Here is a 15,907-nt window from a genome sequence, read left to right as displayed (position 1 = left end):
TGTGGGATAGCCTAAGAGTGGGACGATGTTGTGTTTGCCAAGGGTGTTACAAACAACCCCCCCTTTGGACTCATCGTCCTTGATGAGGCATGTCCCATCATCCCGAACGGCACAAAAGTGGCTCTGATACCACCTGTAACACCCCGGCCTCTCGTACCACCAATATTGTCCGCTCTGCCCACGAAGAGCTCACGGATTTGTTTTTTGTTGCCCAAAACGCGTTGGTGATGTTAAGAGGCAGGACATTACTTATGAACCAAGCATCTCTCTTGTCCACGGCCGATGTGGGATAGCCTAAGAGTGGGACGATGTTGTGTTTGCCAAGGGTGTTACATGTTTTAATAAAAACACTAGATTCTCCGTTTCTGTAACCCATCGCGGTACAAGATGGGGGTCTTCATGGGTTCATCACGTATCGCGATTGACCAAAAGTCAACACAGTCATTAAGCAAGTCCATCGCGATACGCGATGAACTCTCTTCACTCTCATCACAGGTTTCTTCACCAACAAACTTTATATTTTGCCTTGTTTCGCGTGCTAGTCATCCTGGGTAAATGTGCCATGAACGTATGAAAAAAGAGGAAGAATCTAATTTGAACAAAATTGATGATTTTGATTTATCTTTATTTATGACAAAGCGTGTTCAAAAAATGTTTTTTCTGAATGAAGACGCTATGATTTCAAAGCGTTTCGAAACCGAGCCGATGGAGAAAGATGTTTGGTACCTCGATAATGGAGCATTGAATCACATGACGTGTGATAAAGCTTTTTTTTATGAATTAAATGAACATGTCATGGGAAAAGGGAAGTTCGGAGATGAGTCTTGTATTGATATTCGAAGAAAATGGTCGGTCTTATTTAAAGGAATGACAGGGGAGCAACGCATGTTGACCGATGTCTATTACATCCCAAGCCTACGTGCAATATCATAAGTCTTGGTCAAGTAACGGAAGGTGGATGCGAGATTTACATGAAACACGATTTGCTAACCATTAAAGATGATACAAGCAAGCTTTTAATGAAGGTGACAAGGACCAAGAACCTATTGTACAAGATTAGCCTCAAGATAGCAAGTCTTAGTAAACGAGCTAGCGTTGGAATGACGAATTTTGCAGGTCAGGATCTTCAAAGAGTTGGACTGAAAGAAGACAAGCCGAGTACAAGTCAGATGCCAATCAAATATCCTACTTCCAAAATTCAAATTCCAATGAAGAGAGTTCAAGAAACTAAAAGTGCGGTCGAGAAAGTGATTCAAGCCCAAGGGAAGACGTTTAAGGATCAAACGAAGCAAGTGTTTCTTCAAGCCAAGTGGAGCCCGAAAAACATTGCAAGATATCAAGAAATGTCTCGAGAGAATCAAGAAAAGAATGACAAGCATGAAGTTGAAGACACGCCAATTACGAGTCTGAAATTAAGAATCGATGCGTGCTCGATTCTTGCATTTGTTAACCTATCTAAGGGTACTCATCCTGATTCTGAAGAACCCCCTGTAAGCTTGAATATTTTTTATTACTATTTATTAAGCATCTTTTTGTCTGTTATAGCGGACATATGTTGCTTAGTAGGCGTATCCATACTTGCACATTCGGAACAAGGAGTTCCCATGTGGTAAGCTTTTTGTAACCTAACTACAGATATATGGTGTAGTGGTCCAGTGTATAATTACTTTCTTTTAGATAAATCTTCTTTTCTTTTCTTTTTTAAGCCAACTTGTGTTATATAAATATCATGCTATCAGCAGATTGGGCTTTGGTGGACATAGTTAAGTGTTAAAACATTTTTTGACCAGTTTGTGTTTGAGGGACATTTGGTGGAAAATCTTGGTAATAGTGGGTCTAATCATTTGATTGAATACAAATTCAAATGAGACATATTCTGGTGAGATATATATATAATGATTGAACAAAAAACCAAATAAGACAATACTTTTGAAGACCTTCCAAGACATGTCTAAACAAATATATATAATTGTATACAAAACCAAATGAAACATTAAAAAACCAAATAAGACAATACTTTTGAAGACCTTCCAAGACATGTCTAAACAAATATATATAATTGTATACAAAACCAAATGAAACATTAACTTCTTGTTATATTAGGCTATATGTAATGGGGCGTGGATTTGGGCGATTTTGGGCGCGAACACCGCCCCTCCGGGGCGATTTTTGGGTGAAAAGGGGCGGGGGCGGGGTTCTTTTGTCGCCCGGAGGAGATGAAGATTATTATTATTATATTATATATTATTATTATATTACTATTGTATATATATATATATATGTATATATGTTGTGTGTGATATATATATATATGTATATGTGTTGTGTGTGTGTATATATATGTATATGCAAAATGAATCCTAGAAACAACCTGAACCACCCATTCCCTCCTTTCGGTCAACACCATGATTCGCAAAACCAACTGAACGTGAACTTACAATGGAACCCGATGAACCTAAACCAGCCGAGCTATCCGTTTCAATTTCCCGACCCGAACCTAAACATGTACGTCAACCGAGCTATATGTTTTTTTATATTTTTAGTTATGTATTTTTTTTTGTATTTCTTTTTAATTTTAATGCATTTTTATTTAATTATTTGAAGAAATTGGTTTTTATTTGATTAGTTTAATTATAAAAAGAAAATAATAAAAAAAAATACTGTGGGCCCAATTTGTAGCCCCTACACCATTACAGAAAAACAAATTCCCACCCTTTGCTGACTGGGCGTCACATGTCACAATTCGCCTCCGTTTATAGCCCGTCCACTACAAATAGCTTTATGGACAGGAGATTATTTACAAGACAACAATCTTTCTACAATCCATATTAATATTAATTAACACGCTGCCGATGAACTAATGATATGCTGGTGGCATTTTTGGTGTCTCCGATATGCTCACACGACGGACACATGGTAAGGGTGGCCACCGGCAGCTGCAGGTACAACGGCTGAGACACCTTTTGAGCTTTCAGGTCTTCAACCTCTTGCCGGAGTCTTTGGTTCTCAATGGTTAGTGTCTTGCAACATCTCTTCAAATACTCACAGTCCACCTCAGTTTGCTTCAGTTTTGTTCTATAATCAATTGACAACAATAAACAAAGAAACCCTTCAGTTGATTGTGTTTGTTGCATTAATTTTTGAGAATTATTAATGGTAATTTAATTCAAAAAAGATAAGTATTACACCTAACTAAATTATCCTTTTGACAGACACTAACAAATAACGAGATAGACTTGTTAAAATCTTGAATCAAGCCGAGTTATACTAACTCAGGCTAAGCTGATATTATAATAATTATATTATGGCCCATTTAATGAGCGAGCTCGAGGTCGAGCTTCATATAAGCAAGTTTGACTAGGCTTAGACTATAAACAAAAGTATTATTTCTTATAATTATTATTTAATATATTAGATATTTATTTTATTCATAGTTATTATTATATAAAAAACTTAGACAAAGATAATGAACCATATATACTATTATTCAAATATTATGTGTACATATATGTTACTGTAGGGGAGAGTTTTATGATAAAACCACAAATTTATAAGAAAACTAGCACAAACAATAAAATTTTATTATATTTTTCTTTTTTTTTTCATTATAAGGTTAGAAATTAAAAAATAAATAAATAAAAATATATAGCTCACAAAGTTATATATATGTATCTCATATGTAGCGTACAAGTTACATATATACGTAACTTTGATATCTAGTTTGTTATTGAATCTTTTCTTTTATATTTCTAACCTTATAATAAAAAAATGTATTGGTTGGCATTAGTTTCTTGATTTTCTCGTATCTATTTAGTTTCTCATTATCCCTTTCATATAACTATAAATATATAATATGATAATTATATAATAAATAATATACGAAGCGATTTCAAACCAAGACTAGCGAGGCTTCTAAAATTAATTACGAGTCTAACTTGAGCTTAGAAATAAAACACTAAATGACCATGCTTGATCACCTTGAACCCAACACATCTTAAATTAAACGAGCCAAATTCGAGTTTAAACTAGCGTTTATCTTAGTTACTTTTTGTTAGAAAGATTTTGAGGAGGATATAACATTATCTTAGAAAAAACAAACCTTGCCCTCCTGTTTTGGAACCAAACTTCAACTTGCCTAGGTCTTAGCTTTAAGTCCCTTGCAAGCTCTTGCTTTTGTTTCTGCTAATATTAAAAGCAATCACTGTTAGTTTTAACTTTTAAAGCATGCAAACTAATCAATATGATTATTATAGTTACAAAAAAACTTACAGGGTTTAAACTTGAGTGAAGTTTGAAGGCTTCCTCTAATAGTCCAGACTGAGCTTTGGTTAACCTAAGTTTCTTCTTACCATTCACACCACCATCTTCATCTTCTTCACAGTTTTCTGATTCTTCACTTGCAACCTCTCTCTCCCTCTTTGCGCAAGCGTTAGAGAACGATGAACCACCGCATGAACTGAGGCGGAGCTCTAGTGCATGTTCAATGCTAGCAAAACCATGGAAATCCATATGAAACAAAGATAGTGGATTGAAGAAAATATGTTGGGTTTGAGAATTAGCAAAGAATAAAGAGTGAAGGAGAGAATATGAGAAATAATTGGTGGTTTTGATGATTACTAAAGAAATAAAAGAGATTGGTAGATAAAATGAAAATTGTGCATGTGAAAGAGATGTATATAACTAATTATCCAACAATTTTCTGTAGTCTTCACACATTTTTTTTTGTATACTTTTAGAACGACGTCTACTACATACATTTAATTGTTTATTTTATTTATATATATGTTTTTTAAACAACACACCATGATCGACGGGAACGAGCATATTTGTGTTTGATTGATTAACTTTATCCGTACAAACGATTGAATACAAACATTTAAATGAAAGGGGAGGGTGGTTGATTTCTTATATGGTGTACGCTCAGTTGTTAAGAAAATGAGTGCATTCGTGTTCATTTATATCTGTTTGTTAATAATGCAAATGAATGGTTCACGAAAGTAAATGAAAACAAACGAGCGTAAAGAAAAGAACATAGCTGATGGATGAATGAAAATAAATGAACATAACTTAGAGAATTCTGATTATGGCATTAGATTTAACAAAAATAATATACCTTATAAAATCTATTTGAGTTTATAAAACAAAGTATAATGAAACTAAAAACTCAAAAAAATATGGAGGTTGTTATACCTTTGCCATTTCAACACACTTTTTAGTTCCATTATTAGTCTCCAACAATTCTAAATGAGGTCCAGATTAATTGGTTTCTTCTTACTATTGATTGATTAGGGATGACCCTTAATCCAGATCAATGTGATACCAAGACGATCGACTATGCACTCCCGACACGTTGCATGCCTTCATCGATAGGGAACTCTATAAGTGAAAGTACAATAAATCAACGCGCGTAACATATTTTCAAGTGGGCCCATATTTCCAACATTTGGTTTGTTAGCACTCCGTAACGGGGCGATAATTTGCCCATTTTGGGGCGATAAAAGAAGAGAACACCGCCCCCTAAGCGATAAGGGGGCGACGGGTTTTTATCGCATGTTTGTGTGTAATGTGTTTATTATTATTATAGTATATGTGTGTGTAATGTCTTTATCGTACAATTTGTACGCGGCAATCTGGAACATTGATTTTCAATGACCACGTTAACCCTAAATCACAACTACGCGAGCCGGACACCTCTGTTGCCCATCGATTCTGTCCGCCTTGATCTTCACCATCACCGTTCAGCAATCCTTCACCGTCCAACGATTCCGTCAACCGTCGCGACCATCGTCTAACGACGTGAACACCGTCTTCTTATGTCACGACCATCAATCGTTGTTCACAGGTGAGTTGATCAAATCGACCAATTGAAATTGAAATTGATAAACCTAACTGATCAATTAACATTGAAATTGATCCAGTTAATCATCAATTTAAAGCTCAATCGATCAATTTTAAGTTTTGAGTGATGGGTTTTACTGAACATCTAACGTTCAAAGGTTTGTTTAGTACAAAAAGTTTAAAAGTTCAGAACTTCTAAACTTTTTGAACACCCAGAATTTCTAATTTTGAACGTATTAGTTGAACATTTAAAGATGTTCATTTTTGGTCAGAACGTTTAAATGTTCATTTTGGTCAGAACGTTTAAAGGTCTTCAGTTTTGTTCAGAACGTTTAAACGTAATACTTTGAACCTTAATCAGAGCTCGATTAAGTGAATTATTTATGCAATTTCATAATCGATTGATGAATCTAAATACTTCTATACACATCAATTCGATTGATTAAATCATCATTTTTTGATCAATTTTGAATATTTCTTGATGTCCAACGACGCTCGATTTTGATTTGGTTTTTATTTAGAGATTTCATACTTTAAGCTGTGATTAGAGTTTATAAATTGGATGAGATAGAGCCATGAGTTTCGAATTTGGATCAGAATCGATTTGTAATCGATGAATTTGATCGCGAACTGCAGTTGGGTTATTTACGAAACTGCCACCGCGTGTTTTTAATCTAACGCTCTGGAAGGTCGCGTACCTAATGTACGATAAGCTATTATTGTACGTTAACCCACCCCTATACACACACACACACACACACACACACACACACATATATATAGGCTACAACACCACTACACCCTTAAAACATAACCCACACTTTCCTAACTAGGCGCCACATGACGCAAGTCGCCCCATTTTGTACAGCATCCACTACACATAGCTTTACATAGTACTTCTAAGGACATTTAATGAACGCACCTATGCGTGAGTGCTTCGAACATGGAAACATCCTCAATGTTTTAACTAAAGAGACGCAAAAAAGAAAAAGAAAAAATCGAGATGTGTTCATATCAACCCATGAGTATGCGTGTATACGATTCATTTGTCTAACACGATATTCTGATTCGTATCGTGTTCTTGTTCTTCTCAAACTCTTAAATTCGTGTCAGCTTTAGACCTGGCAACCCACAAACATGACTTGCTTACGTTAGCTTACATGACATTTTTTTTTTTTTTTTTTTTTTTTTTTTTTTTTTTTTTTTTTTTTTTCGTCCATGGCTTTGTAGCCTAGTGGCATCTTGGTGGTGGGATAAGGCTTAGGGACCATAAGGTCCTGGGTTCGAATCCCATAAAAGGGGGTTTTCCCAACTTTTGTTGGCTTTCCTCCTGAATTGGTGGTTAGGCATTATTGCCTAGTGGAGATGGATATGATCGCGTGGTTCTGCTGGTACTATACTCCAGTGGTCCGTGAGTGATCCTAAATTTGCCGTTCAAAAAAAAAAAAACATTGCATTTTTCTTTAGTAATTAAAATTTAAAGTAAGAAAACGGAGAGGTGGTACCCACAAATGATTTGGCTGGATGAGATTAGATTGGGAAGATTGATGATTATGGTACATAGAATTTGGCAATTATTGAAGGTTTGATTTCCTAGGATAAGATTTTCTCTTTTTTTCTTTTGAATATTATTATCTTTCTTTTTGAATTATCTATTATTTTCTCTATTAAAATAAAACTAGTTGATTACCCCGCGTGATGCCGCGGTAATTTAGTGTGTTGTTAAAGTAATAAAGAATCGGAAAATTAGGGATGAGAAAATGGTATCGAGTACCAATGCTGAAACGGGTATCGATGGTTCCTACCTTTTTTGTTTCAGGACCACGGTATCGTACCGGTACTTTACATAACCTCTGCTTTGGGTGAATTTAGCCAATGTTTATCTACTTTCTACCACCATTTGAGATACCTATAAATAGAATTAAAAACATGACAGCCATTGCAAATAAGAGATCGAGAATTTAGGTACACTCGTTTGATAATTATGTTTTTCATTGTGAGTAATTGCTGACCCCTATGAATTGCTTAAGCTTTTTGTTGGTCATTGTTCCTTGCACCTTCAAAGTTGATTAACAGATTGATAAAATGGTTATAAAATAAGTCAACGTCATACACCATAAGCATGTTTTTGCAAGATATATAAAATATACTAAAAATTTGTTGCAGTACATCACTTCCAAAGAATTCAAAAGATTTTTTAGTCTGCAACTAATACCTGCAATTTAAAGAAATAAAATAACAACTTTCTCTCCTAAAAATCCAAATTACCAAAAACTCTATAGTTTTACTTATAGTTTTACTTTAACAATAAAGAAGCATACAAAGAATCATGCTAATAAAAGGTCATGTTAACTCAATTATTATGGTTAACATTTTCATATGGGTTATTTGGTCTTCAATGAGTCAAGTGAGCAAACATTAAAAATGGGCGAAAATGAAAATAGGGCGGAACAGGTCAAATGGTTTAAGTTACACAAAATGTATTTTAAAAACAACCAAACTATTGAAACAAAGCAGCAAACTAACAGTGTGGTTAAACATATCCAATTTATAAAAACAGAACCATGTGATTTTAAACAGATCTGATTTCATCAATATGTTCTCAACATCGCATACCAAATCGATAGTTGCACCATGTTCAATTTGATGTTGCCTGTACATACAAAAATACTTATAACAATTAGGATTCCATGATTTTACAAAAGTAGCGTAATATTTATGAACGACAAAAGAACTATATCATTAGGATGCAAGACTATAAAGAACATTGTTTACATTAGCATCCTACATATATCTAAGCTGACAATCTTATTTTTAAGTTTCAACTGCAAATATGTATGATTTCTTGTGCATTTCACATCACATTCTTTTGCACCTCGTTTTAGACATTCTAATTCAGGCAACGACATTTTATTGAGAGATTAAAAGCGTTAACTCTAACTAATTTTAGGTTAAAGTGCAAAAATTGTAAAACATTAAAGGCGAATCATTAGTAGGTAACTATTGGCATATAGCAAATATAACAAATGTTTAACATATAAGGTACACTAACAAACGAAGTTCAAGTTCAAACCCACATATACTAATTGAAGCCCTAATCAAATAGATGGACCAAATAGAAGCCATAATGCCTGACACAGAAAGACAGAAGGGCAAGCATATGAACCTGCTAATCATAACACATATTTAACATATGAGATACACTAAAAACCAATGGTTGGGTTCAAACCTGCATCATCTAAGCTGAAGTCGACTAAATCGAAGCCTAATTAATCACACAAAAAGTAAGCAGGGCAAATGAGTAAGCATATGAACACTCCTATCATAGTAATTCAAACCAAGTAAAAGCCCAATCAAACATCCCATAGAGCAAATAATGTACACCAACAATTTTATCTCCCGATCATGTAATAAATTGAATCCCTAATCAAATACACTGATTGAGCCCTAATCGGATACATTGAAGCCCTAATCAATTAAAAAAAATCAGAGCAAGCATACCTAGCAACTATTGCGGATTAAACTTGAAAGCAATGGATCCAATCAAATCAAATCCAAAGCTTTTAACAATAGCAACGACGAATCCAAATCAAATGGAAACTGAAGAAACACTAACCGGACCCCGGGCAGATTACGGGTAACCTGGGGGTTAGATAGATGTTTCCCACGAGGGGTTAGACCCAGCAAAGATGGTTCTTCTGATAACCTGCAAAACAGACACCGTGAGCTTGTCACTGAGAAGGGGGGGGGGGTTCCTCCTTGTGACCACCCTCCGGCGTGAGAATCAGACTAGATTGCTCTTTAAATATAAATGTATATTAAGAGATTGCTAGAGCAGATATCAGGTATATTATGATGATAATATGATAAGATATGATAAGATATGATGATCATACCATTTGTGGTATTTATAGCCGAAGGTAGGTTTCCAAGGAGGTGTGGCCGGCTGAATAGTATTCCTGTTCTACCAACAGTGGCCTACGCACGTGCTCTGCTGGTAGTTGGTGGGTAGGCAGCGGCTGATAGTGACCAGGCCTGCTGTGTACTATTCCTTTTCCACCAACTGCCGGCTATGCACGTGGTATGACAGGAGTTGGTGAGTAGGCAGCGGCTAATAGTGACATACAGTACAGGAGCATGCTGCTCGCCATACTGTTGTCAATAAGCTGTCGTATCTTTAGTCAGATCTTTTGCCCATACCTCGTCAGGTACAGTACAGAAGATCTTCCCGTATCGTACGGACTGGCTTTTGGGCGGGAGTATTCCCCCTCCCGCCCTTGTGCGGGATTGTTCCCGGCTTGCTCATTCCTTCTTCAGGTGACTACTGAATTATTATGAGAGTTAAGCCTTGTGCGTGTAGCCATGCTGCGCGAGCAGCCTTCCCTGATGGCTGGTATCCGTAACTGCGGGAACAGGCGGAGTACTTGGAAACCATTGGGAGGCGTTTCCTGCGGGAACAGCTTGCGTACTGCGCGTAAGGACGTCACGTCTCTGAGCGTGGTGGGTCCTGCTGATCCAGTTGGTTTCTGCGCAGACGTCTCTTTAGTTAAGTCTTGCGGGTTCAACCGCGCAGACGTCCGTTAAGGAGTCTTGCGGGTTCAACTGCGCAGACGTCCCTTTTCAAGGTGAGTCATGCGGGTCCAACTGGGCTCTGCTGGGACCTACCTCTTCAAGTCCCCCCAGTCCAATGTTCTTCTCATGAATGTTTAATAAAGTGAGGTGAACTTTTGGACTTAAGCAGAGGGTTTTTTGAAAAGGGTTTAGTTTTAAGGTTTTCCATGGGGATTGCGGAAGTCCTAATGTCACGCAGAATTTCCCACTGTTCTGCTTGATCTTTGGGTATGATGCGGGTAGGTCTGTAACCTCCTCGCAAGTCATGAGCGTTGAGTACCTCTTGTGTAGATTCTCCATGAGGTTTTGGTAGTTTTGAACATAGTGATCAATTATGTTAAAACCACCAATTCCATCTTGAAGGTTCAAACAATCTAGTTCTCGACGTTCCCGCTATGCGGGGATGTTATTCCCGTTTGCGCAAGCATGGCCCAGAAGATCCTTCTTGGTTTCATTTCCCTGCGAAGTGCTAGGTATGTGAAGGGTTTTGCCTTGACACTGTACCCGCACTCGTCTTATAGTTACTTTACTTCCAAGGTATTCCTGGCGTCAATTCCCTGCAGGTGCTAGGTATGTGAAGGGTTTTGCCTTAACACTGTACTCGCACCCGTCTTATAGTTACTTGGTTGCCAAGGTAAGGGGTATATTCCCGCTTACTTTTGAATCTTTGAGACTTGCGTTATAAACGTTATATGAATTGCGCATGCATATTTTAGTTTATTTTAGCAATTTTCCCAGTGCTTTGGATAAGTTAACCGTTCGACGCGCGGTTGTCAATAGGTTTGGTTTCTTATGATTTGTGCGGTTAGGACCGGCACTTTCATTTAGTGGAATGACCAAAGTTTACCTATGACTGACCTGCGTGAAGGTTTGCCGTTTTTTGGGTTTATGCGGGTTTTGCCGCCTTCCCCACGCAACGACTTTCCTCGTAATTATGCGGTGAAGACCGGCATATCCGTGTGAAAAGTTTATAAGTATAAATGTAAAATCATCAGCGTCAATGTTCTAAGGAGAATCATTTCCATTAGAAGTGGCTCTTGGCCTTTTCTTTACAAATTTGGAATTGATCTACATGTAACATTTGCGTAATTGAGCTCCGTTCCATGTTCTTGGGACGGGAGTGCCATCGAGCCTTTCGAGCCGGTATGCGCCATTTCCCAGCACTTGTTTGATAACGTACGGACCTTCCCAGACAGGGGTCAGCTTTCCTGGGCGATCTTGGTTCGAAGCCTCGTTGTTACGCAATATGTAGTCTCCTACATTGAAGTTGCAGAGTTTTACCCGCGTGTTGTAGTACTTTTGCATTTGTCGTTTGTAGTTCTCTTCACGCATTGCGGCTAAGTCTCTGCGTTCCTCGGTTAGCATAAGGTCTAACCGTCTTTCCGCATTATTGTCCTCTGGTTGAATCATGACCCTTGGTGAGGGTAAACCAATTTCGACCGGGACCATGGCTTCAGTGCCATAAGTGAGGCTGAACGGGGTTTCTCCCGTACTTGCCTTTTTCATCGTTCTGTGTGCCCAAAGTACGTGTGGAACTTCGTCCACCCAGCCGGATCTGTGTTCCAATAGTCTTCTCTTTATGCCGTCGACGATGCTCCTATTTGCTCTTTCTACCTCACCATTACCCTGCGGGTGCGCCACCGAGGTAAAGGTGTGGGTGATTTGAAGTTCTTTAAGCCACTGTTGTAGCTTCTTGTCAGCAAAGTTGGTGCCGTTATCGCTCACCAAATTCTGTGGAAGCCCGAAACGACAAATGATAAATTCCCAAATGAATTTTTTGATATGTTTTGCGGTCGTTTGGGCTAAGGGTTTTGCCTCTATCCACTTGGTGAAGTAGTCGATGGCGACCACTAGAAACTGGACGTTCCCTGCCGCTGTGGGAAATGGGCCTGTCACGTCGATGGCCCATTTCTGAAATGGCCATGCAGAGGTGACTGGAACAAGTTCATTCTTCGGGCGATGCGTGTTGGGTGCGTAGAGCTGACAAGACCTGCACTTTCTGATGTACGCCAGCGCATCCGTATGCATCCCCGGCCAAAAGTATCCCGCGTTGTTTAGCTTAGCTACAACTGCGCGTGGACCTGCATGTATCCCACAGATGCCTTCGTGTACTTCCCTTAGGAGGTAGTTGGCATCTTGGTCGTCGACGAATCTGAGGAGGGGGCCAAGAAAGTTACGTCTGTAAAGGATGTCATCGATGAGTTGATAGTTCAGTGCTTTACAGCGTAGTTTTCTTGCCTTTGTTTTTGACTCTGGTAGTATGCCCGCCGCAAGGTAATTTATTATTGGTGTCATCCACGTTTCTGTGCCGGTTTGGATGACACAGACTTCCTTGTGTGGGACTGATGGTGCTCCAAGCAGTTCAATGCGGATGTCTTTTCCCAAGTGAGTGAAAGCTAATGACGCAAGCTTGCTTAACGCATCCGCAGATTTGTTTTCGCTACGCTTGACGTGTATGACTTTACAATCATTAAAATCGCGCATGAGGGTTTTTGCTTGAGCGAGGTACAGGGCCATTGTGTCGTTTACGGCCGTGTACGTCCCGTTTATCTGATTGGCAACTAACATGGAATCCACATGGGCTTCCAAGTTCTTTACTCCCATTTTTCGCGCAATCCTCAACCCGGCCAAGAATGCTTCATACTCAGCTTCGTTAGCTCACGGTGTCTGTTTTGCAGGTTATCAGAAGAACCATCTTTTCTGGGTCTAACCCCTCGTGGGAAACATCTATCTAACCCCCAGGTTACTCGTAATCTGCCCGGGGTCCGGTTAGTGTTTTTTCAGAAACCCTAATAAATTGGGTGAAAACGAACCTGGAAAAATACATGGAATTAGATAGAAGAGCAACGTAACAATGGCTTCGAAGAACGATGAAAAAGGTGAAAAAAATAGAATATGTTACTGTAGCGTTTGAGCTGCCAATAGTTGTGAGATAACTACCATCGTTGAAATTAGTAAACTCTTGAAACGTGTTAGAAAATAGTTGGTCCATCGGATGAACAGTATACTTTGTGAGGTAACGACAATTTGCCTTTTAATATATATATAATATAATATATTATAATGTGACAATCAACTAGCTAGACATATAAGTTATTAAAAAGTTTTATTCAATGATTGAACATATATATAATACACATTTTAAACCATGTGTAGTGATTTAACATATAATGTATGTTAAAATGTAACACAGATAATGAGACTTTAACTAACGTTATTTTACTTGGTGTAGTGGTTAAAACCAAATATATTTAATTACATAAAGAAGATAAAAATAAAAAATATATCTTAATTGGGGATGGACCAAATCTCTCACACCTCTCACCACGATTAAAGGTTTGGTGAACTCACCTTTGACCCCCTTGTTAACACTCGTGTGGAGTTGTTTGGGGCATTAAAATTTAAAAGTGTGACACGGCTAGGCTTTGACACATCCACTCTCTTTCACTACACATACTCTTAAACAAATAAATTAAACATTTTTGTGTGTCGTTCCAAAAATAAACAAAAAACAAAATATTTTGTGTCTATAGAGGACGAGTGAATTAATACAGAACAGTGAACAACTTTTTATTTTTATTTTTTGAAAGACCAGTATTAAAACGAAAAGAGAAACCACTCACAAGAGACAAGCAACCCAAACAATACAAACCAAAAAAGAATTGTTGAAAAAGTATGAAGAACGTTACATTAAGAAGTCGGTATCCTTTTTTCTTTATTGAAAACTAGGTTATGGACCCGTGTATTACACGGGTTGATCAAATAAGAATTATATAAATAAAAAATACTATAAATTAGAAGAATAGGAATTACATAAATAAAAAATACTATAAATTTAAAGAAAAAAATGTTAAATATACATTTCAATGTAGTATAAAAAATAAAGATTCGGGATGTATCAACTGAAGCTTATGTTAGGGCAATAGTTTTGCACTGCATCAGTCGAGACATTTGAACTAACCGGCCTATGATTAGACATCCTTATATCTGCTCCATTGTAAAAAGTTGTTTTACGCCATTCCCGACCATAAGGTACAGTCATACCTGCATATTCGAGTTTATTTAATACATGAACTTGATGTAGAGGCTCACTTTGATTATGCTAAAAAAGACTCATTTTTAAACAGTAATTCTGTAAGTCTTGTAACAAATGACAAATCTTGTAGTTAAGCAAAATTTAACATTTTTTTTAGTATTTCACATCAAATTCTATAACTTTGAAAAATGTTTGAACTCAAAAGTCAATGAAAATTAGAGACTTCTGCATCTCGGTACATACACATTTTGACTTTTGAGGTCAAACAAAATCTGTCCCAGCAACCTTCCATCTATCACCTATGTTAATACTTCAATTAAATAATTAAGATATATATACAATTCGCTTTATATTTAAAACTCACGTCAAGCCATAAAAAAAACATAACCCACAACTTAACCTCTAAAATTCATTTCATCAAGATGATATGTATATGTATAAAATAATTCTATAAGAAAACATACTTGAAGAACAGACAAAGAATAAAAGGAAACATACTACAAATTGAATTCCATTGCCCTAATATTTGTACTGAAAAGATGAAATGAAAAGCATTTATACGTGCAGAGGAAAAAAAGCACACATGGTTCCAATACACATGTGCCCATTTTGATGACATTAAATGCACTGTGAGATACACAAACATAGTGTACATGAAGGAATGAATAAATGCAATTACGGATATTAACCTAAAGACATAAATTTTATTACCTGATACTACTTTCTGGCCCGAGCGATTACAATAGCAACAAATGGGACTGTTGATTATGGCTCTAATAAAATAATAACAAAAGTACCTTAAGAATGGCCTCTTTTGAGAACCACACCGAGATTAGTCTGATCCTTCTTCTGAAACAGCGAAATCAAACTACATCAACAAATAAAAATAATTTAACAACATTTGTCGGTTTTCTAAAAACAATCGAATAATACATAAGTCAAGGCTAATGTACTATTAAAAGATGTTATTATACCTTTACATTCTCCTTCCATTATTGCAACCACGCCCAACCATTTATTGGTTTGTTTTAGAATACTTATGTCCATCAATTACGGAAATTAGCAATATATAAGTTTTTAAAAATCTTATTATTATGAACATTATTTTAATGGAAACGAAACTACTTGTAAATACTTTTATAAATCAACTATGCTTATGGCTTAAGAGAGACATCTTACCACCACACATTGTCTGTCTGCTGAAACTATTATTAATATTGCTACTCATGCTGCTGTTACCCCAACTGCTATGTTACTAGGTATTGTTACTTACTGCTACATCATCATCATCATCATCATCATCATCATTAATAACGTTTATACTAAATTGAATGATAAGGTTCTCACTAATATCACTTGAAAATGCTAAAGGGATGGCAAAGACATTAGCTAGCAATTGTTGTTTTGTTGGCACCACACAAA

The 15,907-nt window shown here is 37.0% G+C and overlaps 1 protein-coding gene across 2 annotated transcripts; it reads right to left on the bottom strand.

The window, feature by feature from the left end:
- Positions 1–2,785: 2,785 nt before the first annotated feature.
- Positions 2,786–4,670, bottom strand: LOC143580267 (homeobox-leucine zipper protein HAT22-like). Of its 2 annotated transcripts, none has more exons than XM_077063351.1 (3): positions 4,270–4,670; positions 4,100–4,182; positions 2,786–3,075 (listed from the first exon to the last, which is right to left on the bottom strand). In XM_077063351.1, the coding sequence occupies exons 1-3, from the start codon at positions 4,507–4,509 to the stop codon at positions 2,835–2,837; spliced, it is 564 nt and encodes a 187-aa protein (XP_076919466.1). In that variant the 5' UTR covers positions 4,510–4,670; the 3' UTR covers positions 2,786–2,834. The 2 variants fall into 2 exon arrangements, with proteins under 2 accessions (XP_076919466.1, XP_076919467.1); XM_077063352.1 differs by having other exon boundaries at positions 4,100–4,179; positions 4,270–4,669.
- Positions 4,671–15,907: the final 11,237 nt, after the last annotated feature.

This window comes from Bidens hawaiensis, unplaced genomic scaffold, assembly GCF_021521415.1.
Source record: "Bidens hawaiensis isolate Kalapana, Puna unplaced genomic scaffold, B.hawaiensis_p1.1 tig00030294_1, whole genome shotgun sequence".
NCBI lineage: Eukaryota > Viridiplantae > Streptophyta > Magnoliopsida > Asterales > Asteraceae > Bidens > Bidens hawaiensis.
This window is presented reverse-complemented; position numbering and strand designations above follow the sequence as displayed.

Excerpts from the sequence above, each read along its gene's own strand:
- LOC143580267 (XM_077063351.1), bottom strand. The coding sequence starts at position 4,509 with ATGGATTTCCATGGTTTTGCTAGCATTGAACATGCACTAGAGCTCCGC. Across the intron at positions 4,183-4,269 it reads TTCACTCAAGTTTAAACCCT|CAGAAACAAAAGCAAGAGCT; the intron begins GTAAGTTTTTTT and ends TTTTAATATTAG. Across the intron at positions 3,076-4,099 it reads TTCCAAAACAGGAGGGCAAG|AACAAAACTGAAGCAAACTG; the intron begins GTTTGTTTTTTC and ends AATTGATTATAG.